Source organism: Saimiri boliviensis, chromosome 1 (assembly GCF_048565385.1).
Source record: "Saimiri boliviensis isolate mSaiBol1 chromosome 1, mSaiBol1.pri, whole genome shotgun sequence".
Classification (NCBI taxonomy): domain Eukaryota; kingdom Metazoa; phylum Chordata; class Mammalia; order Primates; family Cebidae; genus Saimiri; species Saimiri boliviensis.
Genome location: NC_133449.1, coordinates 24,735,025 through 24,761,837, shown reverse-complemented (window position 1 = coordinate 24,761,837; position 26,813 = coordinate 24,735,025). Strand labels below are relative to the sequence as shown.

Below are 26,813 nucleotides of genomic sequence, written 5' to 3'. Positions count from 1 at the left end.
CCGAGGCGGGTGGATCACGAGGTTGAGAGATCGAGACCATCCTGGTCAACATGGTGAAACCCCGTCTCTACTAAAAATACAAAAAATTAGCTGGGCATGGTGGCGGGTGCCTGTAATCCCAGCTACTCAGGAGGCTGAGGCAGGAGAATTGCCTGAACCCAGGAGGCGGAGGTTGCGGTGAGCCGAGATCGCGCCATTGCACTCCAGCCTGGGTAACAAGAGCGAAACTCCGTCTCAAAAAAAAAAGAAGAGCTTCTTTTCCTAACTGTATGGATTCTGGGTCTCAGGGTTGGGGGCAATCTGAACGCCCCCAAGTCTTCTAGGTAGAAGGCTCTCTGGTTTGGGGTCCTTGCTCTTCAGGAATTGCTTGCTCTGATGGCCCTGGGTTGGGGGGGGGGCTCCCTCACTATACATCTCATGACTTCATTATACCAGCACCTGTATGTCCCAGGTGACTGTGGCTGGGAGCCAGGCACCTAGGGAATTGTCTCACTGTCATTAGGAGATGCTGGCATTCCATGGCCCAAGAGGGCTGATGTCATCACTCCTGTTTTGCAGATGAGACAACAGATTTCTTGGGGGTTAAGTGACTTGTTTAAGGTCATCGTGGTGGAAACAAAACTCAAGTCCAGTTCTTCTTCTTCTTCTTCTTTTTTTTTTTTGAAACGGAGTCTTGCTCTGTTGCCCAGGGTGGAGTGCTGTGGCACGATCTTGGCTCACTGCAACCTCTGCCTCCTGGGTTCAAGCAATTCTTCTGCATCAGCCTCCTGAGTGGCTGAGATTATAGGCTCGAGCCACGACACCCAGCTAATTTTTTGTATTTTTAGTAGAGAATGAGTTTCACCATGTTGGTCAGGCTGGTCTCAAACTCCTGACCTCGTGATTCTCCTGCCTTGGCCTCGCAAAGGCCTCCCAAAGTGCTGGGATAACAAGTGTGAGCCACCGTACCCAGCCAAGTCCAGATCTTCTAACAAGTGCCGCTGCCCAAAGAGCCCTCTGCTGTTGGGAGCATTTCCCTTCAGTTCCTTGCTTCTTCTAATTCACCTTGCCAATTGAAACCAGGTTGATCTTTCCAAAATACTCATTCATCTTATCGGAAAACCTGCAGTTACTTTTCCCTGCTACAGAATATACCCACGGATGCACCTGAAGGCTTGCTGTTGCCTTTGCCATGTCGTGTACTGGGAGGGTGGAGGTGGGCGAGGGTCTCCTCCCCCGCAGCCTGGCAGCTCTTGTTCATCCCACCCATCTCACCTCATTCCAAGTCCGATCCAGCCTCCAAGCCCAGTCAGCTCACCTGGAACTCACCTCTAACCTCTTTTGTCATCCATGCCGCCCATTTTTTTCTACTTGGTATTTGTGACATAGTTACCTTTACATATGTTTGTTTTACAGTGATCCTTTCATATCATTGCAAGTCTAGTGAAGTCTTCAGCCCCTGAGGGCAGAGCCAACAGGGTCTATTTCTTTATCTGATGCTACAACCAATGTAAATAGAGGGCTGAGGGTAGAGACTGCGACTGCCTTGCGGGTAGGTGCCTTTGTTCAGGAGGAGGGAGCTTGAATGGCGGAGGCTGCACCTGGAGGCCGCACCTGGAGGCCCCAGGAGAGGAGTCAGGTCTTCTCGATCTGCAGATGTTTGAGCCTGGGAATGAAGGAATTGCTGAACTTCTGAAGGAGCGCCCTTGCCGCGACCAACCTTGCAAATCGGAAAATGAGAAATCCAGGGAACGCTCGGAGTGACGGTGGGGCCCTGGGACTCGAAGCCTGACCGCCTCACGCCGCGCTTTTTGAGTCCCCCCCATTCACCTGTAGTGTGGAGGCGGGAGCCCCCCCAAACACTCCCCGATCTGGAGCGCTCCCAATGTCTGCGCGCGCCTGCTGTCACTCTCCGTCTGTGTGCTGAGTTTTCCTGCAGCTTCTTGGGCCTCCTATCTATCTGTAAGCTTTTTCTTTTTTCTTTTTTTTTTTTTTTTGGTTGTGCTTCTGAGAAACTCACTTTTCACAACTTTCTCCCGGCTCTCCCAGGCTGTCCGAAAGCTACGGCTTGCTTTCGCTCGGACCCCCGGCTCCCTCCGGGCAGGAGGCTGGGGAGAAGCCCCTTCCCTCCCCTCCCGGGCCCCCGGCCCCGCGCTAATCTCTTCCAGAGCTGGGGGAGGGGCCGGGCGGCCTTCCCGGAGGCGGGGCGCTCCTTGCCGCCCGGCCTGGGCGGGCCCTGGGAACGGGCGGGGAACGGCCTCGCCCCCCGGCCCCGCGCCCCTCGGACCGGAGGAGAGGGGTTGGCCCAGCGCCAGCGTCGGAGCGCCGGCCCCCCTCCCCGGGCCGCTCGCAGCCAACCAGGCCCTCCAGCGGGGCCCACGTGACCTGGAGTCCTAGACAAAGAAAATGTTCCCTCCCTCCCCCCCGCCGCCCCCCTCCCCTCACAGTGGCCCCCTCCGCCCCCAGCCCCATCGCCCCCTTCCCCTCCCCCCAGACGGGCAGCTACTTCCAGAGCTTCAGGGCCGGGGCTCACACCTGAGCGCTACCGCAGAGGGGCTGCACCTGGCCTTATGGGTAGGTTCCTGGACGGAGCCCCGGGGAGACCGGGGGCGGGGAGGCGGCAGGGCCGGTGGGAGGATCTCCGCAGCCCTCCGGGTTCGAAAAGAGTCAAGTATGCCTCCCCGGCCCGCAGCAGCTGCGGCGTCCCGGCCCGGCCTGAGTTCTGGAGATGCTGACTTAGTGCTGGCCCGCCGCCTCCCTGCCCACGAGCCCCAAGGCCCCACTCCTCGTGGGCTCCAGTGGCACCTGGCTCCCTCGGGGGACAGGAAGCGCAGCCGGCCGGGAGCCCGGGCCGTGGTAACTGCAAGCTGGGGCACGCGGAGCTGGTGGCCCAGGAGCTGGGTTGGAGGCAGCTTCAGCTGAGCTGGCAGATGGGTGCCTGGCACTTCCCTGTTGACCTGCGTTCCGGGCTGGGGACCACGCTGTCCTCAGGGCCCTGCCAGCTCGCGGCCTTTGGAGAGGGACAGCTTCCTCTCCTGCGAGTTCCTGGAAGCCTCAGGGCAGGGCGCCAGAAAGAAGTGGTGGGGTGTGGGAGGGCACAGTGCGACCCTGACAGGGGACCGGCCTGTGACACCAGGGTAGCCCAAGGCCGCGTGGGCTTGGAGGAGGTGGCGCGCAGACCTCTGACCTTTGGAATGGGAAGCGCTGCAGTCGCCGGGGGAGGGAGAGGGGGAGGCGGCACAGCTGCCTGAGGAGATGGGACTGGACGGGAGGCAGTAGTCACCGGAGTTCCCGGTGGCTTTCTCAGGCTGGAGGAACTCCAGGCCCAGTGGCTTCCGTGAGCCAGCGGGGAGTGAGGAAATGGTGTGGTGGCTCTCTTGAATGCCACCTGGTCTCTCTGCCCTCCTGGGGGTGAGCAGCCTGCAGCCCAAATGGGAGAGCCTCGAGTTCACCCCTGTGTCTCTTACTGTTTGCCGGGGAGGAAGGTAGGAGTGCAGGAGGAAAGGGGGTGCTTTCCCAGTGCCCCAGACAGGCCTATTCTAATGAGGCCCTTCCCCCACCCAGCTCCGGCTGCCTCTTCTCCTTTCGTCAGGCCTCCCGCTGCTAACCCACCCCCTTCTTCCTTCCCCAGCCCCACTGCCCCAGTCCCGACGGAGGCCCCTTCCTCCTCCGCCGCCCTCACCGGGCCGGGCGCGTGTTCTGCACCAAGTGGGCTGGGGATGCTGAACGGCTCGCAGCGCAGCAGCTGACAAGCTGGGGGAAGTTGTGGGGGAAGAAGAATGTTCAGGAACTCGCTGTGAAGGGGCTGAGAAGAGAGACAAAGGGGCCGTGGGGGAGTGCTGAGGGTGGTGTCAGGCACGACTCCTAGACCTGGGGAACCAGGGAAGGAGCCCGGCCCGCCCGCTGCTGCTGCCTCTGCCGTGGAAGTGATAGCGGGTCCTTTCCGCTTCCCGCCCCCTGCCCCTTGCAGACCTTGTACTGGCTCAGGGGCCTCACCACCTCTGGAAACAGGGTCTTTGGATCATCCAAGGCACCACCCTAGGTCAACCACCCATGCCTGAAGCTTGAGAAGGTGTGGTGGGTGAGGAGCAGCGGCGAGGTGTGAGCTCCTCTGTGAGGGCAACTGACGCAGCTGAGGATCCCAGGCAGGGAGGCGCCCTCCCCCGTAGGGGGTCCACACTTCAGTGCATCTTCTCCTGGGAGAGGAGGTGATGGCTAATTGATAGTAGGAAGGGGAAGGCAGAGTCCTGGCCAGGTGAGAGTGGGACTAGGGAGCGATGAGCAATTACTCCGCGTTCTTCCACCCCCACAGCCCGATCCCTGAGCTCATTCCACCATCCATGAGCTCATTTTCCCAGCTGTTTGGGGGTTGGGGGCAAAGGATGCATTATCCTGTTTTAGAATTTGTTGAGTCAGAGGAAGAACTAGGACTAACATCTTCAGTGTTTTCAGACTCGCCATAAGAAACAGAATTGTCTGTGGCTTGGAGGCAAAGACTTGAAGACTCAATGAAATTAAATGAATCTGTAAGATAATACCTACTTAGACCATTGAGCTTCAAACAAAGGTTCTTAATCTGGGACCCTTGGATCTAGGGGTCCATTGACAGGCTTTGGGAGAATCCTTGGAATCACTGGTTCATATGTACACCAGATTTGTAAACAGGGCAGGAAAGCTTGCCCAAAATCCTCCTGTTCAAGTGCCTGTTTAGATTGGAGCATCTCCTACCAGAAAGGACTGCTCCAGAGTCAGCTGCTGGTTGTGAGGCTCTGTCTTGAGATTAGAGCTCTTCCTCATACTCCACGGTGTTTCCCCATCCTCTTTGCCCTTGAGGTTGGGTTTGCATTTGAAGCTCTAGGCCCCTGGGGGAAGCGCCTTTTGAAAGGCATGTAGAAAATGGGGTTTTTCCTGTCTGAATCTAGTATGGTGGAAATGGGTGTGGAGCCTTGAAGTCAGAGGGCCGTGTCTCCTAGATTCAGTAAAAGGCTAATGGTTCTCCGCTAAGTATCAAGGATTTCATTCTCCTTTGTAGGGATCCTGGAGCGGGTTGTGAGAAGGAATGGGCGCGTGGATCGTAGCCTGAAAGACGAGTGTGATGCGGTGAAAGGATGGAGGCTGTGCAATGGGAGAATAACTGGGGTTTGGATTATTAATTTGTTGGTGGGATGGCAGAGAGCACGCCTGGTCTATAGTGCCTGCTCAGTAAATAACTGAATGAATACATATATTTATGGATCTGAAGGGTGCACACAGAAGGGGTTGAATCTGGTAACAATACACTCTGGGTGTGATCCATAAGAACTCCAGCATGGCATCTGAGCATGGGAACAGGCAGGCTCTTCGGGGAGCTTCCTATGGTGTTTGAGCATGTCCTGGGGGAGATGGGCTCGTTAAACCCAGAGCAGTGATTTCATTGTCAGCAGACATCACAGAACTAGAATTGTGGCCTGGAAACCAGGAATAGGAGGGATTGATTGCCCAGGGAAGTTTTGGAGAAGAAGAAAGGGTCCCCCCTGCTTTTTTAATTTTTGGTGACAGGGTCTTGCTATGTTGCCCAAGCTGGTCTTGAACACCTGGGCTCAAATGATCCTCCCTGCTCAGTAACTGAAATTACAGGCACATGCCTGGCTGAAGATCCTAGTCTTAAGAAGTAAGATAGGAGAAGGTGGAACCAATATCTGTGCCTAGTGCCTGATTAATGTTTGGATAGAATTAACATTTCTATTAGGCCAGGCAATGGCTATAATCCCAGCACTTTGGGAGGCCAAGGCGGGGAATCACCTGAGGTAAGGAGTTCGAGACCACCCTGACCAACATGGTGAAACCCCATCTCTACTAAAAACACAAAAATTAGCTGGGTGTGGTTGTACATGACTGTAATCCCAACTACTCAGGAGGCTGAGACAGGAGAATCACTTGAACCTGGGAGGTGGAGGTTGCAGTGAGCTGAGATTGCACCAGTGCACTCCAGCCTTGGCGACAGAGTGAGACTCCGCCTCAAAAAAGAAAAAGAATTAACATTTCCGTATCATAGGGTGGGCAACCGATATGCTGATGAGGTTGAGGAATGTTAGATGGGGAGGAAGCTTTCCTAAAAGGCAGAAAAGAAGGCTGGAATTTCGTGATTTGAGTTTACCTCTCTACTTCAGATCTTTCCAGTTTTCATGGCAAGGCAGTTGGTTGGCTCTCTCCAGCCCTTGACCTTCTGTCACTGTCCCAGGTTTTGACACACTTGTTGAGAAGGTCCCCTTGAGTGTCAGGTGGCCTTGCCAATTCCTGGAGAGGTCAAGGTGACTTGCTTTTTGTTTCCCCAGGCTGAGAAGAAAGCCAAGGTTATTGCAGTAATGAATGCTGTGGAAGAAAATCAGGGTTCCGGGGAGTCTCAGAAGGTGGAGGAGGCCAGCCCTCCTGCTGTGCAGCAGCCCACTGACCCCGCATCCCCCACTGTGGCCACCACGCCAGAGCCCGTGGGGGCCGATGCTGGGGACAAGAATGCCACCAAAGCAGGCGATGATGAGCCGGAGTACGAGGTGAGCGGCTTGCTTCTTCACCAGCCGTGGCCAGCTCTTTCCGGGGGCCTTCCACTGCCAGCTCCTCCCGTCCTGCTCTCCTCTCTCCATCTCCCACGGGCCGCTCGCTCTCTCCACCTGACCCTGGGCCTCTTCGTCTCCCCGATTTTGCTCTGTCTTGCCTCATTCAGATGGAGCTCCTTCCTGGCTGTCCTGCCCCCCAGATGCCCAGGGCTGGGGTTGCCATGGGGGGATCAGGGTGGCAGGGCCTCGTGACCACTGTGTAATGATTTCTGCTCCTTGGGGCTCCAGGACGGCCGGGGCTTTGGCATTGGGGAGCTGGTGTGGGGGAAACTGCGGGGCTTCTCCTGGTGGCCAGGCCGCATTGTGTCTTGGTGGATGACGGGCCGGAGCCGAGCAGCTGAAGGCACCCGCTGGGTCATGTGGTTCGGAGACGGCAAGTTCTCAGTGGTGAGTTGTGGGTTTGGCAGTAGCCTGGGGTAGGGGGAAGGTTCTTGATCCCAGAGCCTGTGGTTTCGGCTGGGGGCAATCTGGAATCGGGGTGATGGAAGTGGGTTCTACTCTCCCCCACACTGCCTGTGGTGGCTGGAAGAAGCCTTAGGGATAATTAGGTTGCACCTGTGGCTCAGAGAGCTCAGATGCCCGCCCAGTTTTAGCCTTCCAGGAACCTATTCACTAGAATTCCTTTCCACTTGCGCTCAGGTACTTCCCTACTCTTGGTCTGGACTCCTCTGTTTGTGTCAGGTTGTTGTTTGTCACTGCATCTCAGCCCCTCCAGGGCTGAGACTGACTCTCAGCGCTCCCAGCCCGAGGCACGGGTGGGTGCTTGCAAGTGGAAGCAGCAGCAAGCAAGGCCTGGCTTGTCCCTGCAGGTGTGTGTTGAGAAGCTGATGCCGCTGAGCTCGTTTTGCAGTGCGTTCCACCAGGCCACGTACAACAAGCAGCCCATGTACCGCAAAGCCATCTATGAGGTCCTGCAGGTGAGTGTCCCTGCTGGGAGCCTGGAGGAGGCGCCTAGAGCACTAGGAGGCCTGGAAGAGTGCAGGTCGGGCCAGGAGGCAGTGACTCCTTCCTCCCCACCTCAGTTGCCACTTGTGTGCCCTTCTTCTTCTTCCTTAGCAGTTCCCCACCCCCCTTGCCTGTGCCACCCTCACTACTCAGAGTCTGGCCTTAAGCCCTACCCATCTGCCTTCCAGCCTGTCCTGACACCCCCATCCCTGGTGTGTCGCTCTCCAGGTGGCCAGCAGCCGTGCGGGGAAGCTGTTCCCAGTGTGCCACGACAGCGACGAGAGTGACACTGCCAAGGCCGTGGAGGTGCAGAACAAGCAGATGATTGAATGGGCCCTGGGGGGCTTCCAGCCCTCTGGTCCCAAGGGCCTGGAGCCACCAGAAGGTAAATGTGACCACCTAGCCGTCTGGCACCCCTGCCCACCAGGCAGATCCACACCAGGGCTGGGAAAGCCATGCTTAGGGAGGGTGGCCAAGGCCTCCGTGGAGGGGCCCAGTGGGAATGGCCAGGGTCTCCATTGACCCAGGGTCAGGACTTGAGTGACCTGCTCACCCTTGGCTGGCTGGAACCAGAGAGTTGGGAGGTGGGAACAAGTTGGAGAGCAGGCTGCACCTCCCTGTAAGGAGGGGGGGGGAGGGGCCGGGGCTTCCTGTCAACCTGTCACTGACCTTGGCCCCTGCTTTCCTGCTCCAGAGGAGAAGAATCCCTATAAAGAAGTGTACACGGACATGTGGGTGGAACCTGAGGCAGCTGCCTACGCACCACCTCCACCAGCCAAAAAGCCCCGGAAGAGCACAACAGAGAAGCCCAAGGTCAAGGAGATCATCGATGAGCGCACAAGAGGTAGTTGGCCTGCTTCTGGAGAGGGAGGCACTGGGAGGCCTGCATCCGAGGATCCGGCATGACGGCCTCTGACGCCAGCTCTCCTCCCCTTGCAGAGCGGCTGGTGTACGAGGTGCGGCAGAAGTGCCGGAACATCGAGGGTGAGTTTGGCGCCTGGAAACTCCAGTGCTCCTAGTATGGTGTGGGACAGAGGAGCGTAGGCACTTAGGAAGGTTTGAATGACAGGGACCAGGGGCGATGTCCTGCGTGTCACACCACCTCCACCCCACTTGTCGCACCATCTTCCTGGTGCCAATCCTGCTCTCCTGTCAATGGCCTGGGCTGGTCTTCAGGGTTTAGGACTCCCCAGTGACCAGAGGAGGGCACCCCTCTTGGATGTGATGTAACTCGCCTGCCGGTCACCTTTCAGCCTTTCACCTTTACTCACTGTTGTCATCCCTGGTCTGTCTCCCTCAACCGAGTGCTGGTGGAGCTGGCTCAGGACCCTCAGGGCCTGGGAGGACTGGGGCAGGGGCAGGACTTGAGGATGGCTCTGGAATCCCTCCGGAGTAGACTGGAGCCAGGGCTGTGTCTCATGAGCAGGTTTCTGCCCTCCTGTCACTCCATCTCTGTTCGTGGATGGTGGCATTGGTGCTCTGAGGTGGTGCCTTCTGAGACTGGGGCCACAGTGCCTCCGTTTTCCATGGAACACCCTGGACTCTTTTTCTGGCTTCCACTCTGGCACACCCTTTTTTTGTGGCTGGTCTGGTGCTGGGTTCCAGCCCGGGGAGGGAGAGGCCCTTGGGTGGACTCACTCCATCCCCTCGCTCTGCTTTCCAGACATCTGCATCTCCTGTGGAAGTCTAAACGTCACCCTGGAACACCCCCTCTTCATTGGAGGAATGTGCCAAAACTGCAAGGTAGGGGCACCCCTGTCCAGGAGAGGTGCCGTTGAGGGTGGACCTTCGGCCTGCTGGCTGACTGTGCCCACCACTTCTGGGCATGTATGGGGGTGACACCTGGTATGCGTGGATATAGACTTCAGAGCTTCCTCTGGAAGCAGAGTCCTGTGACATGGGCCCTTGGGCTTCAGGCTTTTCACTTGCTCTCATTTTTCTCCTCTGAAAAATTCTTGTCATCTCTCGAGCCCCATTTTAGTCCCCAGATGTGGGGATGAGGCAGAGCGGCGGGGACCTGCTCAGGCTGAGCGTAGCAGGGTTGCCATGCCCTCAGGAGCCCAGGAGAAAAGCCCAGAGCTACAGGAAGGCCCAAGGTGGTGCTGCAGCCCTTGCCTGGCCTTGCTCTCAGGCTGTTTGGTTCTGTCTATGGCGGTGCATGGGCAGACCTGGTTTCGCCTTCCCAGATCTGCAGCTGGGGCTGACCCTGGCTAGGGAGGTGGTGGCTCTTGTCTCCAGGGCTGAGTCAGGTTCTGCAAGGCTGGGTTCAGAGCCTGCCTTGGTCCTGGCCGTCCTGGGATCCGCCCTGGTGGTTTCTAACCCTCCCCGCTGCTGTCTAGAACTGCTTTCTGGAGTGTGCATACCAGTATGACGACGACGGCTATCAGTCCTACTGCACCATCTGCTGCGGGGGCCGAGAGGTGCTCATGTGCGGGAACAACAACTGCTGCAGGTGAGGCTGGCCTCCCTCCCCTCCCCCCTCCTCCCTTCCCCCTTCTCTCCCCTCCCACCCGGCTCACTCGTCCCCCTCCCCATAGACCGCCAACCCCAACCATGCTGGCCTCCTTCCACTGACTCTGCTTCCCTCCCCTTCCCTCCCCACAGACCCTCAGCCCCTATTCCCAACCCCATAGCCATGCTCCAGACCCAGTCTTTCCATTCCGGGTAGCAGAGCTTGGCTTCCCTGGACCAGGGCTGAGAGTCCCCTCTGCTACTGGGTTTCCTTCCAGGTGCTTTTGCGTGGAATGTGTGGACCTCTTGGTGGGGCCGGGGGCTGCCCAGGCAGCCATTAAGGAAGACCCCTGGAACTGCTACATGTGTGGGCACAAGGGCACCTACGGGCTGCTGCGGCGGCGAGACGACTGGCCCTCCCGGCTCCAGATGTTCTTCGCTAATAACCACGACCAGGAATTTGTGAGTGCTGGGTGGTCTCGAGCTCCCTAGGCTGAGCCTTGGTTGTGGGGCCTGAGCTTCACACGGGATGTGCGGGTCTAGAAGCCTGGCTGGAGGGTCAGCGCTGGGTGGGAGTATGGGACACGGCTGGGCGTGCACCTGACATGTTGTGCTCACTGCTTAGGACCCCCCAAAGGTTTACCCACCTGTCCCAGCTGAGAAGAGGAAGCCCATCCGGGTGCTGTCTCTCTTTGACGGAATTGCTACAGGTGAGGGCTCAGGCCCAAGAGGTGCTGGCTACCTTGTACCAGAATGGGGGAGCCATGTGTGTGGGCAAAACGAAATGATGGTTAGCTTCATAGCTGTTAAAATATCACCCCAAAGAGGAAACGTGTGTGAAGTGAAAACGTATGCAGTCCATGGAGTTAGATTTGACCAAAAATAAAAAGGTGGACTAGCTGGGAAAGCAGCCTGTGTGCTGGGCACTTCCCTTAGTGGTGAAGACTCAGCAGCAGAGGATGGAGTGATCATTAGTCGGATTCACAGAGATTTCACAGAGCCTCGAAGGACAGACTCAGCAAGACAGAAACATACACAGTTCTCTTGTGTTTTGATTATACACAAGATCTAAAGAAAGCTATTTAAATCACCCTTTATCCTTTTATTAATATTTTGGCATACGTCCTTTTTGGATTCTTTTCTGTGCATGTGTTTATGTAACCATACATTCATAGATAGATAAATTAAGTGGATAGTGAATGCCCATGGTTTCGTAACTTGCCTTGCATTTATTGTGACTGCTTTTTCATGGCAAACAATATAAAGCTACATTCTTTTTTTTTTTTTTTTCTTTTTGAGACAGTCTTGCTCTGTCACCCAGGCTGGAGTGCAGTGGTGCAATCTCCACTCACTGCAACCTCCGCCTCCTGGGTTCAAGCAATTCTCCTGCCTCAACCTCCCAAGGCACTGGGATTACAGGCACGTACCACCACCTCTGGCTAATTTTTGTATTTTTTAGTAGAGACGGGATTTCACCATGTTAGCCAGGCTGGTCTCAAACCCTGACCTCAGGTGATCCACCTGCCTCAGCCTCCCAAAGTGCTGGGATTACAGACTTGAGCCACCATGCCCAGCTAAAGCTACATTCTTTATTTGTAAGTGCTGCATAGGGTTCACTTGAGTCGAAGTGTCGTGATTTATTTAATGAACTCCTATAAGGTCATTTACTATTTTTTTTATTATTATAAGCAGTGTTGTGACAAGCATCTTGATATAATAACTTTGTATACTTCAACCATTCCCTCCTTAGGAAAACCTTTAGGAGATGCTGGGTCACCCTATAGGCATTGTCTGCTTTATGTGGCTCTGGACACTGCAAAAAGCATCCTAGGTGGTTGTGAAGACACATCCAGCCCTCTGCCCTGCCCCCCAGCCAAGGGTTTCCCCAGCTCTTCTTAGAATTGGTGTCTTTGTTTTGGCCAGAGGGAAGATAGGTGGTCTCAACCCAGGAACCCTGGCTAGAGGGCAGCGTAGGGGTGGCTTCCTGGGCCACATGTTTGTCTCCTGTTCTCAGCTCCATGCTGCTCTTCTCTAAACCTAGAGAGGTTCATTTACAGCTTTTTGTTTCCCAGGCTGGAACCTTGAGACCTTCTTAAATCATGTCACACTCCAGGAGGCTTTAAAAGCTCCTTGGTGGGGGGATGTGTTTGGAGCAGCAGAAGCAGTGCCATACCCTGTTTCTCCTGAGGTCCTCTCGGTGTCTGCTCTGATTGTTTCCTTGCCTCAGTTTGGCCAGCATTTCTGGAGGGGGAGGGATCGTGGTAAGGAAATCAGTGTGGTTAGCTGGGAGGAAAACACAATGGAGGAGGCCTCCTCCCTCTGGAAGAGGCTTTGCAACTCCTGAGAGGACTGAGTGAGGAATGGAAGCCACTCTGATGGGGAGGCAGGGATGCACAGAGCTGGGGACTCACAGCAGATGGGGCAGCGAGTCCAGGGTGGGTGGGGCATTGATGAAATCTTTGTGGAGCAGGGAGCATTCGGTTGAGTCTCGAAGGGTGGGGTAGAATTGTAGCAGGAGGTGATAAGAGGGTGTGGAAGGACCCAGCTGTAGATGGAGGACAGTAAAGGCTCCCAAAAAGTCATGTGATTCTTCCTAGATCCTGGAACCCTGTACTCTTGGGTCAGTTTTCCGCAGCTTTGACTGCCTTCCACATAGGCCAAGCGAGGCATGAGACAGAGCCTCGATGTCCTTACTATGGATACGCCAATTGGATCCGGAAAGAATTTAAGGCATCTTCAGGGAAAAGATAGGACTTGGGCCTGCAGCTGACCCCACAGGTCCTGTTGGCCAGCAGGCTCACCTGCCAGGACCAGGGTGCCAGGGAGATGGCTCCAAGTAACAGTGCTGTCTGCCGGCCGGCACAGGGCTCCTGGTGCTGAAGGACTTGGGCATTCAGGTGGACCGCTACATTGCCTCGGAGGTGTGTGAGGACTCCATCACGGTGGGCATGGTGCGGCACCAGGGGAAGATCATGTACGTCGGGGACGTCCGCAGCGTCACACAGAAGCATGTATGTCCGTGCTGTGGGGCGCAGCCTGTCCTCCCCTCCCCGCACACTCGGCCCCTAGAGGCAGCCGTTGCCTCTTTTCATTTTGTTTGCTCTCTTCCTCTTACCTGTTGACCCAGCCTCTTTTTCTCCTTATCTTCCATTTGTCCTCTGTCTTGAGAGGGTAAAGGGCAAATTAAAATGGAGGTTTGGGCTAGGCATGGTGGCTCATGCCTATAATGCCGGCACTTCAGGAGGCCCAGGTGGGAGAATCCCTTGTGGCCAGGGGTTTAAGACCAGCCTGGGCAACATAGTGAGACCCTCTCTCTACAAAAAATTGAAAAAAGAGCCAGGCATGGTGGGACAACCCTGTAGTTCCAGCTACTTGGGAGGCTGAGCCGGGAGGATTACTTGAGCACAAGAGGTCAAGACTGCAGTGAGCTAGCATCACACCACCGCACTGTAGCCTGGGCAGCAGAGCAACACTCTGTCTCTTTAAAAAAAGAAAAAAAGCTATTTGAGGCCTTGCCTACTTGGGCTCTGGCTCCTCCCTGGGCTGGTTTCTGGGCCCTTTATAGTACAGCTCTTTGGATTAGAGAGCGGTTCCTGCCTTCCCAGTGCTTTTGGCAAATAGCTTTACCAGCTTTCATATCTGAGAGGCTCTGGCAGGGTCTTCTGTTGAGCATGACTGCAGGCCCTCTGGAGTCCTGAACGGCGTTTGATGGGCATTCACATGACCCAGATACCCTGCCTAAGACACTCAGCGCGCCGGGTACCTTCAGACTCAGCCGTCCACTAGGGTCGTCTTCCCGTTGGGTGGCCGTGCTGCCTGTCTGGGGCATGCTGGTTTCCCCACTGGCCTGAGAGATGATCCATCTGGTCCCCTTCTTGTTTAGGACTCACCCGTGGCTGCAGTTAGGGTCGTGAGCCTGCAGAGCAGCCGGGTCTCCTCTCTTTCGGGTCAGAGGACTTCTTTGCCAAGTTCACAGATCATTTCTCTTTCTTCCTGTCTGCCTCTGTCCCTGGACAGCAGGCCCATCACGTTGCCTTTATCCTCCCAGATCCAGGAGTGGGGCCCATTCGATCTTGTGATTGGGGGCAGTCCCTGCAATGACCTCTCCATTGTCAACCCTGCTCGCAAGGGCCTCTACGGTAGGTACCATCCTTCCCCTCCACCTTCTCAGCTGGTGCTTCCGCACATAGGTTTCCTCCTTGGATATTTCTGCCCTGGGACAGCTATTCCCGATGACCCTGTCTTCCCATGCCCTCCCTGTGCCCAAGCCACACCACTGTCTGTGCAGGCAGCCCCAGCTGATGGCTTTCTCTTCCGACCTCTCAGAGGGCACTGGCCGGCTCTTCTTTGAGTTCTACCGCCTCCTGCATGATGCGCGGCCCAAGGAGGGAGATGACCGCCCCTTCTTCTGGCTCTTTGAGAATGTGGTGGCCATGGGCGTTAGTGACAAGAGGGACATCTCACGATTTCTCGAGGTATAGCCAGCAACCTTGGTTTGGCCAGCTCACTAATGGCTTCTACCTTGGCCTGCTGCTCCATCCCTGTCTTATCTGCATTGTGGAGCTGGGGACTGGTGAATTCTGCTTTGCAAGGGGCCTGTGGGAAGCCCCAGGCTTTCTGGATTGAAAGGGAGGAAGCAGAGTTAGAGGCCCACCTCAGAAAGAACCAGTGGTCTCACTCCAAGAGGTGGGTGTAGCCCTCCAGGGTTGAAAGACCTGTCACCGAATTGGGTGGGGTGCCTGACTCCTGGGGCTGGGCATTCTGTGTGGTGTCTGTTCACACTAGGACCTTTGAGAGGACAAAAATCGGTTTTCCCTGAGCAAGCAGGGCCTGTCCTCACTCCTGGTCCCATGACATGGCACCTGAGAAGCAAGCAGGACTTAGCTGAGTTTTCATTCCTCCTCATGTGAGTCCCAGTTTAACCCTGAGCCAAGTCTGAGCCATGCACAGAGAGCTTCTGCTGCCAGAGGCATGCTTAGGGTGGCCCGTCTGGGAGCGTGAGCCCACTTGTGCTCCTGAGTCTTGGGAGTGGGTCACACTGCGAGCTGGTGTTCTGACTGTAAGTGAGAGCAGGCCTGTGTCTGAGTTACAATCGGGGCTCATGGTAAACCCACCCACACTCGCTGGAGCCTGTGTTCTCCCAGCCTCTGGGTAGTCTGGAGCTGCACTGTCCAATATGGTAGCCACCAGCCACATGCAGCTATTTATATTAGCATTAGCCATTTGGCTCCACAATCACACTCGTCTCATTTTAGGTACAAAATAGCCACCTGTACTAGTGGGCTAGTGGCCACTGAATTGAACAGTGTAAATAGAGGACATCCCCACCATGAAAGAAGTTCATTTGGACAATGCTGATGTAGAATGTTCGGTGACAGCTTGTAGAATGTGGCTAGGTGTAATTCCAGCTTCTCCTGGAGGCTGCAGGCTAGCCCAGTGAGTGGCTCCTGAGAGAGAAGTAAGAGCCTTTGAGGCTTTCAGGCTCGACACTACAGCATGCCGGCGCTGTTTCGTCTTCCTCCTTGGCTCATCTTCAAACCATCTCCTGTTTTGTAGTCCAACCCTGTGATGATTGATGCCAAAGAAGTGTCAGCTGCACACAGGGCCCGCTACTTCTGGGGTAACCTTCCCGGTATGAACAGGTTGGTGAGAGCTCCTGGGCCTGGGGGGCTGTGGGCTGGGACTGCAGATGGGATGGCCCACGGTTGTGGAGGGGTCACTGAGCCAGGCCCTCTCCGGCCAGCCTCTGCCGAATGGCTAGCTGCTCTGCCGGGTTATTTCCTTTTCCTTGAGGAAGAAGAGTCAGGGTATGGAAAATACTTGTCTGAAACCAAAAACTAGTGGTCTTAAAGCAGGACTTTTAAAATCACTCTCTATACGAAAGAGACGTGTGCTGCCGAGTTAGGTAGTTGGTTTTCCGACATTGGTGATGTGTCCCGAGCCCTCTGATGCTTAGATTCTCCTGAGGCAAAGCCATGGAGCATGGCTTTAGGACTGAGAAGGGGAGTCATGGCCATAGCCTGTTCCAAGAGAGGGAATCTTGCGACGGCTGCATGTGAATTCAGGGTTCTGCTTAATTTTCCTAATCACACACTTCGTTGGCTTCAGGTCCTTTCTTTGAGAGATTTTCTTCAGTTAGATTACACAGATAAAGATTTTAATATCCAGGAGTGAAGAAAATTCATTTCTCAGGTGTAAAACTGGCATTATAAAAAGGCTTTTGAGGCGAAAGAAATTGTCCAGAGTTGGCAATTCAGAAGCACACTGAGAACCACTCAGTCCCTGTCCATTGTGGAGGGAAGTGTTTTCCAGAGTGTTTGGAGTCATGGGTGATAAACCTCCTTGGTCTGCTACTTGGTATAACTAGGAGACATCATTTCACCTGGCCTCAGTCAAATAGTCTCCGTCCTTTCTATTCCCATGAGGTTGTAGGACCTTTCCCATCTCATACGTGTTTGGTAAAGTTGCTGTCGAGGATTTGTTGAGGGGAAGGAGATGGGGCATTGGCGCAGCTGACCTGAAACTGTCCCCTGAGAGTTCCCGAGATACATGTGTATATTGGAAATAGATGGGCTAACAGGGCCCAGTATTTTCATGGAGCCACTTAGTGTCTCCTGACAGACCTTGGTCCTGGGGGATTTCTCGCCTGCTTCTTTCATTTCTAAAATACTGAACTCCGAGCTTCTAGGAGGAGCAGAGGTCCTGCACGCAGGGCCGACTGGACGGTGCATGTGTAAACAGTTGGGTCGCCTGTTGAGTGCCTGACTTGACTGCTGGCCCCCATGGTTCCCTCACTGAGTTCCTGGAGCCAGTGCTTAGGGAAACCTTCCTTAAATATCCTTACCTGTCAGAAGAGGTCAGCGTTGAAGGGGACAGCCTGCACCCTGAGAAGTGATGTGTTTAATGTCAGAATTTTGGTCTTCAGTGAACTGCAGAATTTAAGTATTTTTTTTTGAGACGGAGTCTTGCTCTGTCACCCAGGCTGGAGTGCAAAGGTGTGATCTTGGCTCACTGCAGCCTCTGCCTCCCAGGTTCAAGCGATTCTCCTGCCTCAGCCTCCTGAGTAGCTGGGATTACAGGCACCTGCCACCACACCTGGCTAATTTTTCTATTGTTAGTAGAGATTGGGTTTCACCATGTTGGCGAGGATGGTCTTGAACTCCTGACCTCAGGTGATTGCCTGCCTTGGCCTCCCAAAGGGCTGGGATTACAGGCTTGAGCCACTGCGCCTGGCCCAGAATTTAACTCTTTTAAAACTGTACGTTTAAGACTTGTGGCTTAATGAATCTCATCCAGTGGACACACCCATGTAACAATCACCACAAATCAAGATTCAGAACATTGTCACCCCCAAAGCTTACCTTGCAGTAGGATGCTTGAAGCTCAGTGTATTTTAAACTAACTGACGTAAAGATAGCTGTGCTTTTTTCCCTCTTCTGCTAGGTGTTATCTGCCTATTCGTAGTTTGAGACCACTTTAGAATTTACCTCTACGGATGAATGCTTGGTGGATTTGTGCTTGTGGATGGCTGCAGTGTGTTGGTGTGTTTGCGGGGAGTTTGAAGAGAGTTACGACGTGTGTACATGATTTGGGGAAAGGGACTCTTATAACCCTGTGAATTAGTGGCTGCTGGGGGAGGGAGGGGGTCATGTGGCTGGGGGCCTTCCCGCTGTCCTCCAGGTCGCTGTTGTTACCGTCTCTCTTCTGCCTCCTAGGCCGTTGGCATCCACTGTGAATGATAAGCTGGAGCTGCAGGAGTGTCTGGAGCATGGAAGGATAGCCAAGGTCAGCTCCAGCGGCCAGGACCTCTGCTGGGGGGCAGGGAGAAGGAAGGGCAGGAAGAAGTGGAGCGGTGGCCAGGGCCATGTCCTGCCTGCACCTCCAGCTAGTCTGGAGAATGCAATTTAGGAGCCAGTGCAGGGTCATGCAGCGGGGCAGCCAGAGGAGGGCCTGGGGCTGCTGGCCTTCAGCCCTTCCTCCCTGGTGAGTGTCACCCACCGCCCCCAATAGACACTGAGGAGTCTTTACCAAGACCTGGACTTGCTGTGGCTTGTTTTTCATTTTTAAAATTTTTTGGCCAAAACCTATTGCAGAAGCCTTGAAATCAGAGCAGGCTCCCATGATATGGAAGCTCCATTTCTCTCTGTGGCTGGAATCCCCTGGAGTGAGTACCTGAGGTATTGGGTTCTGTGTCAGCAGGTTCCAGCATTCAGAACCATTGGCAGTTCAGAGGGCATCTTTGAGCCCCTCAGTAACTTGGCATCCTTTAGCCTACAAGTTACTCCACCTCTGAAAGAGCTAATTCTTTAGAAGACTTGGAAGGTATAGTGGCTACGGCTTCTACTTCTAAAGTCTGTGGCTAGGCTGGGCGCAATGGCTCACGCCCATAATCACAGCACTGTGGGAGGCTGAGGCAAGCAGATCACCTGAGGTCAGGAGTTTGAGACCAGCCTGGCCAACATGGTGAAACCCTATCTCCACTAAAAATACAAAAATTAGCTGGGCGTGGTAGCATGCACCTGTAGTCCCAGATACTCGGGAGTCTGAGGCACGAGAATCCCTTGAACCCAGGAGGCGGAAGTTGCAGTGAGCTGAGATTCAATCACTGCTCTACAGCCTAGGTGACAGAGCGAGATTACATCTCAAAAAAAGAAAAAAAAAAAAATCTGTGGCTAGATGGATCTGACTACAGTTGGCCAGATGACCTCCAAGCAGGATGAAAAGTGGGGCTGTGGGGTATGCGGAGGCTCCTTGCCTGGTGAACTCTGCTCTCTCAGAGCCATACCCAGGCCCCGGGAGGACCAGACCCTGTCAGGGTTGGCGAGTACCTGGCATACTTGGTAGATGCATGATCAGCGTTGGCTGGTGAATGAATTCGTGCTCAGTCCTCTCTTCTCTTCATCTTCTAGTTCAGCAAAGTGAGGACCATTACTACGAGGTCAAACTCCATAAAGCAAGGCAAAGACCAGCATTTCCCCGTCTTCATGAATGAGAAAGAGGACATCCTATGGTGCACTGAAATGGAAAGGTACCTGAGTTGTGCGGGTCCGGCTGTGGCATGGGGTGTTCTGGTTGCCGTGCTTGCTGGAGGGGTCCTCTGCCTTTCCCACCTGGCTATTTTTCCACAAATGCCCTGGGAACAGTGGGTTTTATCAAGCATTTCCCAACATGGCAGACTCCGGGGGTGGACTCCTGGCCAGCCAGGCTCCTGTGTATTGTAAGGCTGGTCCAAAGTAAAAGGAGTCCAGGGGCCGGGTGCAGTGGCTCATTCGTGTAATCCCAGCACTTTGGGAGGCAGGCGGATCACCTGAGGTCAGGAGTTTGAGACCTGCTTGGCCAACATGGTGAAACCCCATCTCTACTGAAAATACAAAAATTAACCTGGCATGGTAGTATTGTGCGCCTGTAGTCCCAGCTACTCAGGAAGCTGAGGCAGGAGAATCACTTGAACCTGGGAGGTGGAGGTTTCAGTGACCTGAGACCACATGACTGTACTGCAGCCTGGGCAACAGAGAGAGACTCCATCTCAAAGGAAAAAAAAGAGGAGTCTAGGAATCCCATGGTGCCTTGTCTCTCAGAGACCCTGCTGATTCCCAAGGAAATGCTGCAGCGGCAGGACCTTCCTGAACTTGTGGTGCCAATTTTGTAGGTGTTTTGTAAACCAAGCCAGCATAGGGTCAGGCAGACCGTACAGCCTCCCCACCCTGATTTGGTGCAAACAGGACTCTCAGGGCTGGATGACCTTCTTGTTCTCTGAGTATAACTAGGATTTAGACAGACAAAGAGACCATTTACACAAACAACCAAAGCAAACAGGAAATCCTTCCGCTTCTGAAGTCGGGGTGGCGTTCAGCTCCTCTTTTGCCTTCGCTCCTCTCCGTGGGCAGGATGCTAGGGCTGTGTGTTCATGACCTGCAGATTCAAGGTGTGTGCTGTGGAGCTAGCCCTGGAGGAGAGGGGAACTGGAGAATGTGTCCTGGAGGTATTTCTGCAGGATTGTTCAAAATTATCTTGTTTTTGCTGGGTTGTGAAACTCTAGGCAGTGACGACCTTACTATCTCTAAGGCCACAGAAACCAGCACAGTGCCTGCCAATCACGATTGGCGATCCAAGTGCTGGGTTGTTTATAAAGGACAGAAGATTTGGCAGAACTAAGCATGCATCAGGAGTTGGTGGGTGTGAGTGCCCTGTCCCTGCTCTGGGCGGCTGCTGGTCCTCTGGGTCCTGCTGTGTGGTTAGATGGCTTCCGAGCAGCCTTGTCCCGCCAGCACTCACCCTGCCCTCTTTGCCTTCTCTCCTCCAGGGTATTTGGTTTCCCTGTCCACTATACTGACGTCTCCAACATGAGCCGCTTGGCGAGGCAGAGACTGCTGGGCCGGTCATGGAGCGTGCCAGTCATCCGCCACCTCTTCGCTCCGCTGAAGGAGTATTTTGCGTGTGTGTAAGGGACATGGGGGCAAACTGAGGTAGCGACACAAAGCTAAACAAACAAAAAAACACAAAACATAATAAAACACCGAGAACGTGAGGATGGAGAGAAGTATCAGCACCCAGAAGAGAAAAAGGAATTTAAAACAAAAACCACAGAGGCGGAAATACCGGAGGGCTTTGCCTTGCGAAAAGGGTTGGACATCATCTCCTGATTTTTCAATGTTATTCTTCAGTCCTATTTAAAAACAAAACCAAGCTCCCTCCCCTTCCTCCCCCTCCCGCTCCTTTTTTTTTTTTTTTTCCCGATCAGACCTTTTGTTTTCTACTCTTTTCAGAGGGGTTTTCTGTTTGTTTGGGTTTTGTTTCTTGCTGTGACTGAAACAAGGTTATTTCAGCAAAAACCAGTAACAAAAAATAGTAACAATACCTTGCAGAGGAAAGGTGGGAGAGAGGAAAAAAGGAAATTCTATAGAAATCTATATATTGGGTTTTTTTTTTTGTTGTTTTGTTTTGTTTTGTTTTGTTTTTTTACTATATATCTTTTTTTGTCTCTAGCCTGATCAGATAGGAGCACAAGCAGGGGACGGACAGAGAGAGACACTCAGGCGGCCGCATTCCCTCCCAGCCACTGAGCTGTCGTGCCCGCACCATTCCTGGTCACGCAAAACAGAACCCAGTTAGCAGCAGGGAGACGAGAACACCACACAAGACACTTTTCTACAGTATTTCAGGTGCCTACCACACAGGAAACCTTGAAGAAAATCAGTTTCTAGAAGCCGCTGTTACCTCTTGTTTACAGTTTATATATATATGATAGATATGAGATATATATATAAAAGGTACTGTTAACTACTGTACAACCCGACTTCACAATGGTGCTTTCAAACAGCGAGATGAGTAAAAACATCAGCTTCCACGTGGCCTTCTGCGCAAAGGGTTTCACCAAGGATGGAGGAAGGGAGACAGCTTGCAGATGGTGCATTCTCACGGTGGGCTCTTCCCCTTGGTTTGCCACAGAGTGAAGGAGGAGAACCCGGGAGCCGTGTTCTCCCGTTTCTCCGTGCCAAAAAGGGGGTTAGATGAGGTGGTCGGGACCGTGGACAGCTGAGAGTGGAATTCATCCAGACTCATGCAATAACCTTTTGATTTTTTTCTAAAAGGAGACTCCCTCGGCAACCTGGCAGGGTACGGAGTCTTCAGGCCCAATTTCTCACTTTAGCCGATTCGAGGGCTCCTTGTGGTGGGATCAGAACTAATCCAGAGTGTGGGAAAGTGACAGTCAAAACCCCACCTGGAGCAAATAAAAAAACATACAAAACGTACTGGTGCTTTCCTGTCTAAGTCGCCTTTTGTGTGTTCTTTTATGAGGCCCCCACCATCCACCCCTCTGTGCACAAGGCGGCTCCTGGCCCCTGGAATGTGATGTTTTTGGTCATCTCCAAAGGCTGCAGTTTTATACTGGGAGGCTGATGACACCTTTTATTATAATTATTCTTATGGTTCTGGTTATAATTATGTTTGTTTTGAGATTTTCTTTAAGAAAACAAAAACCCAACACCCTTCCCTTTAGGTTTCAAACCAAGGTGCGGGAGCAGGGTGCTTCTGAGTTAGCGGTGGCTCTGGTGCCCTGGCTCCCACCCCTCGGGCCAGGTGGGCCACTGGGCATGGTGACAGCTGGGCGGCCAGGGGGTCCCCGAGGCCTGCCTTCCGGGCTCGTCACTCTTCTCTTCTACTTCCCCTCCTCTTGAGTCGGGTGTGTCAGGGCTGGAGGGAGGACCGGCCGTCTCTCTCCTTGTATGTGTGGTTGGAGTGGTGTGTGTTTCTTTTCTAGTACTCGGTCTGATGATAGCTGTGCTCTTACCTCGAGTCAGCAGCACCCGGAGCCCCCAGTGCTCGGCACTTGGTTCTGCCTCCTACAAGGCAGGCGGCCTGGCGTCGGCAGTAGGAAGGGACGGCGTTGTTGGCTCCAGGGTGAGGGCCCGACGGGCAGGTGCTTGCCTGGGTAGATGGGGTGTAGATATGTGGCATATAGAGATATATATTTTATAATGGGAGGGGGGAATGGCACCTCCTGGGACTGGCAGAGCTGGGAGGTGTGTCGGCAAGCACATGGCCCCAAGTCCACGTCCCTAGAAAGATGGGGCCTACGGTGATAGGCGCTCTATAAATACATAGGGTCATGTATAAGAAATATTATGGGGTGGGGAGTGGGGGAAGCGGGCTCAGTGTGCTGAGCCTCGGTCCCCACTGCAGACATAAACCCCACACCAATCAATCTCGCACGCATACACAGGAGCATATTTCTGTACTGATGCATAACGAATGCACTCTCACACACGCCAGGGAGGTCCCAGCACTCTTCTCCCAGGGTTCAGGACTTTGTGGAGTCAGCCCGTGCAGCTATTTACCTCTGTTGCCCTGATTGCAGGTAGACTGTCAATCCCAGAAGTTGCTAGGTGCTGAAGGCAGGAAAAGGAGGAGGTTTTATTTCAGCAGGTGCTCTCCTCTAGCAGGTAGTGTTCTATCTCTTTTGCCCCTGGTGATGTCAAAAGATTCTTCTGTTAGCAACCTGTGATACTGACCTGCAACTCTAGGCACCAGTAAAGTCAGCCCTCAACTCCCCCTACCTATTCTCCCCCAACTAAAATCAAATTGACATCCAGGTCTGTCTTTGGCCAGGGGGCTTTTATTGGGGAAAAAAAAAAATGGGACAGTGAACCTTACCTATTGACTAAACCAAATTAGTAATTAGTGACAACCAAACCAAGGCTTTGACACCCTGCTCATTACTCAGGAGTAAATTCGCACAGCTGGTGGCCGGTCTCACTCCTTTTTGGGGTGCTTGGTCCTGGACCCCAATCTACTGTCTCCTTGACAGATTGGTGTTTAAGATCACGCCCAGTTGCTTCCTGTCACCTCTGACAGGTGGTGACTGGGCCCCTGTGGGGCTGGAGCAGCGAGGAAGGGAGCCTCTGCCCCCTCTTTAGAGTCCCTGTGCTAACTGTGGTGCTCGCCCAGCCCCTCCTTGCTCCAGCGGGGGCTCCGTCCTTCAGGCCTGGAGTCCACCAGTGCCACTCCAGGAGGGCTGGGGGAGGAGGGGCTGCCTCATGCAGTCCAAGGTGCTCCCTCCCCCGCCGGCTGTTGGCTAAGGTCTTCCCGGCTCCCAGGATCAGGACGGAGTCATCTAACACTTCAGGCTCTCCAAAGCCACTGTTTAGTGACAGAGCTAGCCTTTCCCAGTGGCCTGAGCTCCACCGGAGCTGGGCCTGGTGCTCCACCCAAGGGATTGGTGTGGGGACTTGGAAAGAGACTTGGTAGCCAAGGGCATGGCAAGCCCGGGGGATGCCTGTGGGCCGGCTTGCTCCAGGAGGGAGTGCTGAGCACAGAGGAGCCCTTATGGCTGACAGCTTGAGAGCACTTGTTCCTCCAGGTCTAGCCACTTGACTAGGCCCTAGAATGGATCAGATGCCCCAAAGGTTGTGGGCCCCCCTTGCAAGGACAAGAGTTAACAATCACCAGCTTTTCTTCCAGCCCAGCCTGTGGTCTTGGTCTCACAGTAGAACTCGGGGGAGAGTGTGGGGGCTTTGGGATGGTGCCAACTTGGCTAAGCTGAGACGTACTTAATCCACTGCAACCCTGGGGCCTCTGGGGACAGGTATTGGGTCACCTTCCAAGGGACGCTTTGCTTCAGCAGGCTGTAGATAAGGCAGAGGTTAGAGGCGGTGGAGTAGGGCAACCAAGAGGGCCTAGGGAAAATTGCCAGGCATATTCCCTGTGGAATTTTCTCTCCAAAGATCAGGCCCATTTCCCCCTTAGAAACAAGGGTCCTGGGGGTTGAAGATGGCAGCTTCCCCCCTGCAGGTGCCAGGTGGAGCATGATGCCAGAGAGATCCGTGGCTCTTGCCTGGGGGAGGTAGCCAGGTGCTAGTACTGGGGACACAGCCCTTGGCCTCCTGCCTGAGCAGGAAGCTGGTTTCCAGCAGGTGGCTGGTGCTAATCCCCACCCCAAGGGACTGACAGGACAGTGAACAGGCAGCCTGGGGGGCCGCAGGTGGGCACTAGCAGGGGTCTGCAGTCCACAGATGATGACGTGAATCTGTTGCTCGCCTTTTCTGTCTAAGCCCCAGAGACTTCTTGCTATTGAACATCCTATTGGAAAGCAAACTTTCCAAGACAGCATCTGCGACCTGTTAGCTTTTGAAACGGGCTTGGGTATGATTGGCTGGTAGGGATGCGCGTGTGAGTTTTGGCGCGTTGCAAGGATTGGGGCAGGCAGCCCGGCAGGAAGGCAGGCTGACACCGAAAGGGTCTCACAGGGCTTGGCTCCCCTCGCCTCCCGATAATTGGCCACGAGGCCATGGTGACTCTGGGGAAGTCGCTCCCTTCTCTAGCAGAAGGAATATTGCAGCAGAGCCATCTGGGAGATGTTCCTCTAGGAAAACTGCAGTCATTCATTTCATAGTTTTGCTTATATAAATACAGTAGATTTGGGAGGCAGTTTTGAGTTCCTGTCTCTATGCTGCTTGGTGCAGAATTGCAGCGGCTCCAAGTGTCTTTCAGAGCTGTTGCTTTTAGGAGCCCCCTCAAGCTGCGGGCTTAGGGCCAGGGCAGGGAGGGGTGCTGCCTGGCATTGTGCCCTGAAGAGGGGCCGCTTGCTTGCTTTGGTCGGGAGCGTGGCAGAGCCAAGATTCTGGTGGGAACCGAGTTTCTAGCCAGGCCCCTGTTTTGGTGCCGGGAGGTGAATAATCTGAGTTTGTCGATGTGCATTCTCCAGGCTGCCTGCTTCGGCGCGGGAGCCTAGAGGGCCCCCCTGGAGTTGTCTTCCAGGAGTCTTGCCTCTTTGGCAGGAAGCAGCCAAAACCTCCCGCTCCCAACCCCGGGGGTGGAAAAGGTGTTATGGAGGGATGGCCTGGAGCTAAGATGGCCTTTCTGGCTGTGCCCTGCTGAGCCACGATTAGGGAAGGTGTCAGCCGCCTCCTCACCAGGCCCTGTGCTGGGGTCAGGAAGACCAGGAGAGGGAAGGGATGAGAGGATGGACTCTGCTGTTGTAGCGGGAGCTCTGCAGTCTTTACGTTTTGGTAAAGGCAGGCCAGGGTCTTTGGGGACTGAGTTGGGGAGCCTTGTCTCTGTGTTTCTGAGACCCATATAAGGTGGGCCTTTGGTGGGTGACCTGTCTCTGACCCGAGGCAGCAGAGTTTTGGGGGTAGGGGGAGAAAAGCGAGTAGGGAGGACAAGGACAGAAGATCCCTTTGCTGGTGGTGACTTACTCACTTCCCCCACCAGAGGGCCCGGGACTCCCGAAACTCCCGTTAACTGGAAAGCTCCCTGGCTCAGCTCCACTGGTGGGGTGAGAAGGGTGGCGGCCCCAGCCCCAGCCTAGCGGCCTCCACCCCTGTGCCTGAGAACATGAGCAGCGGTCTAAAGTCCCCTGGTCCCATTTCACTTCACAGACCGATCTGGTTGCACAGCCCTAGAATTCAACAGACAACAAAAATGCTGAAATTCCTTAGAATACGCAGAGGGAGGAGGTGACTCAACAAGGTGCTAAAACATTTTATTAAAAATATATATTGTTAAATTAAGTCTGCTGTCTGGACAATGACTGTTTGTTTTGTTTTCTTGTAGTGGAGTTTAAAAGAGACTATTATTTTACTCTGATATATTATTATTAAAAAGGCATTTTAACTTTGTACTTGAAAACTAAATGAGCGATTTCATGTGTTTTAGCTGAGGCATTGAAGTAGCGGGTGCTTACTTATTTGTGGGAAATCATGTATTCATACTGAAGAATAAACTCCGTAGCTGATTTGGTAATAACTTTTACTGTTACAAACGATTTCGCTTTGACCCCGGTGGCAGAGCACTTTTACTCCACATTCCACGCAGCTAAATGCAGGACTTCCCAGGCCCTTCCCTCCCCAGCCCTCTTTCCTTTCTCTTAAGTTCCTCTTTTTTCCTTTATTATTATTATTATTTTTTTCCTGGTTCCAGCATCCTTTCACCACTGTGTTTTTTTTTTTGTTGTTTTTTTTTGTTTGTTTGTTTTTGTTTTTTTTTTTTTTTTTTTAGGGTTGCTTCTCTATTTATTGACAATAATAATGTACATTTCACAGTCTGGTTCTAGGACATCCAGGGAGGGATGAGTGGGGCCCGAACGGGTCCCTGCCCCACCCACCTGGTGTCCTGTTGTATCTCTGTGTAAGTGATGCTCGTGACATAGCTGTTTATGAAATAATTAAAGAGGTCAATGCGTACAACAGATGTAGAAAGTCTGTCAGTTCCGCCTTCATCACATTTTTTTTTTGTGCCCAGAAGAATATAATAAAGCTCCTTTCTAATGTACTTGTGCTGGAGAACACTTGAATAAATGGACTGTTTTTGTGCAAAAAGAAAAACGGAAAAGCACCGTAATAA

At 53.7% G+C, this 26,813-nt stretch overlaps 1 protein-coding gene across 9 annotated transcripts in view; it reads left to right on the top strand.

The window, feature by feature from the left end:
* DNMT3A (DNA methyltransferase 3 alpha) overlaps nucleotides 1–26,813 on the top strand; it is a 119,413-nt gene extending 92,600 nt beyond the window's left edge. For 5 of the 9 annotated variants that reach the window (XM_003935264.4, XM_074394926.1, XM_039477382.2 and 2 more), the window contains 17 exons: nucleotides 6,294–6,509; nucleotides 6,801–6,959; nucleotides 7,382–7,489; nucleotides 7,746–7,902; nucleotides 8,212–8,361; nucleotides 8,457–8,501; nucleotides 9,181–9,260; nucleotides 9,857–9,969; nucleotides 10,247–10,430; nucleotides 10,594–10,678; nucleotides 12,834–12,979; nucleotides 14,017–14,107; nucleotides 14,295–14,443; nucleotides 15,525–15,610; nucleotides 17,684–17,753; nucleotides 18,878–18,996; nucleotides 20,272–26,813. In XM_003935264.4, coding sequence (XP_003935313.1) covers nucleotides 6,294–6,509; nucleotides 6,801–6,959; nucleotides 7,382–7,489; nucleotides 7,746–7,902; nucleotides 8,212–8,361; nucleotides 8,457–8,501; nucleotides 9,181–9,260; nucleotides 9,857–9,969; nucleotides 10,247–10,430; nucleotides 10,594–10,678; nucleotides 12,834–12,979; nucleotides 14,017–14,107; nucleotides 14,295–14,443; nucleotides 15,525–15,610; nucleotides 17,684–17,753; nucleotides 18,878–18,996; nucleotides 20,272–20,413 — 2,100 coding nt within the window. In that variant the 3' untranslated portion in view covers nucleotides 20,414–26,813. The other 4 variants (XM_010345789.3, XM_074394943.1, XM_039477398.2 and 1 more) reach the window with 4 other exon arrangements.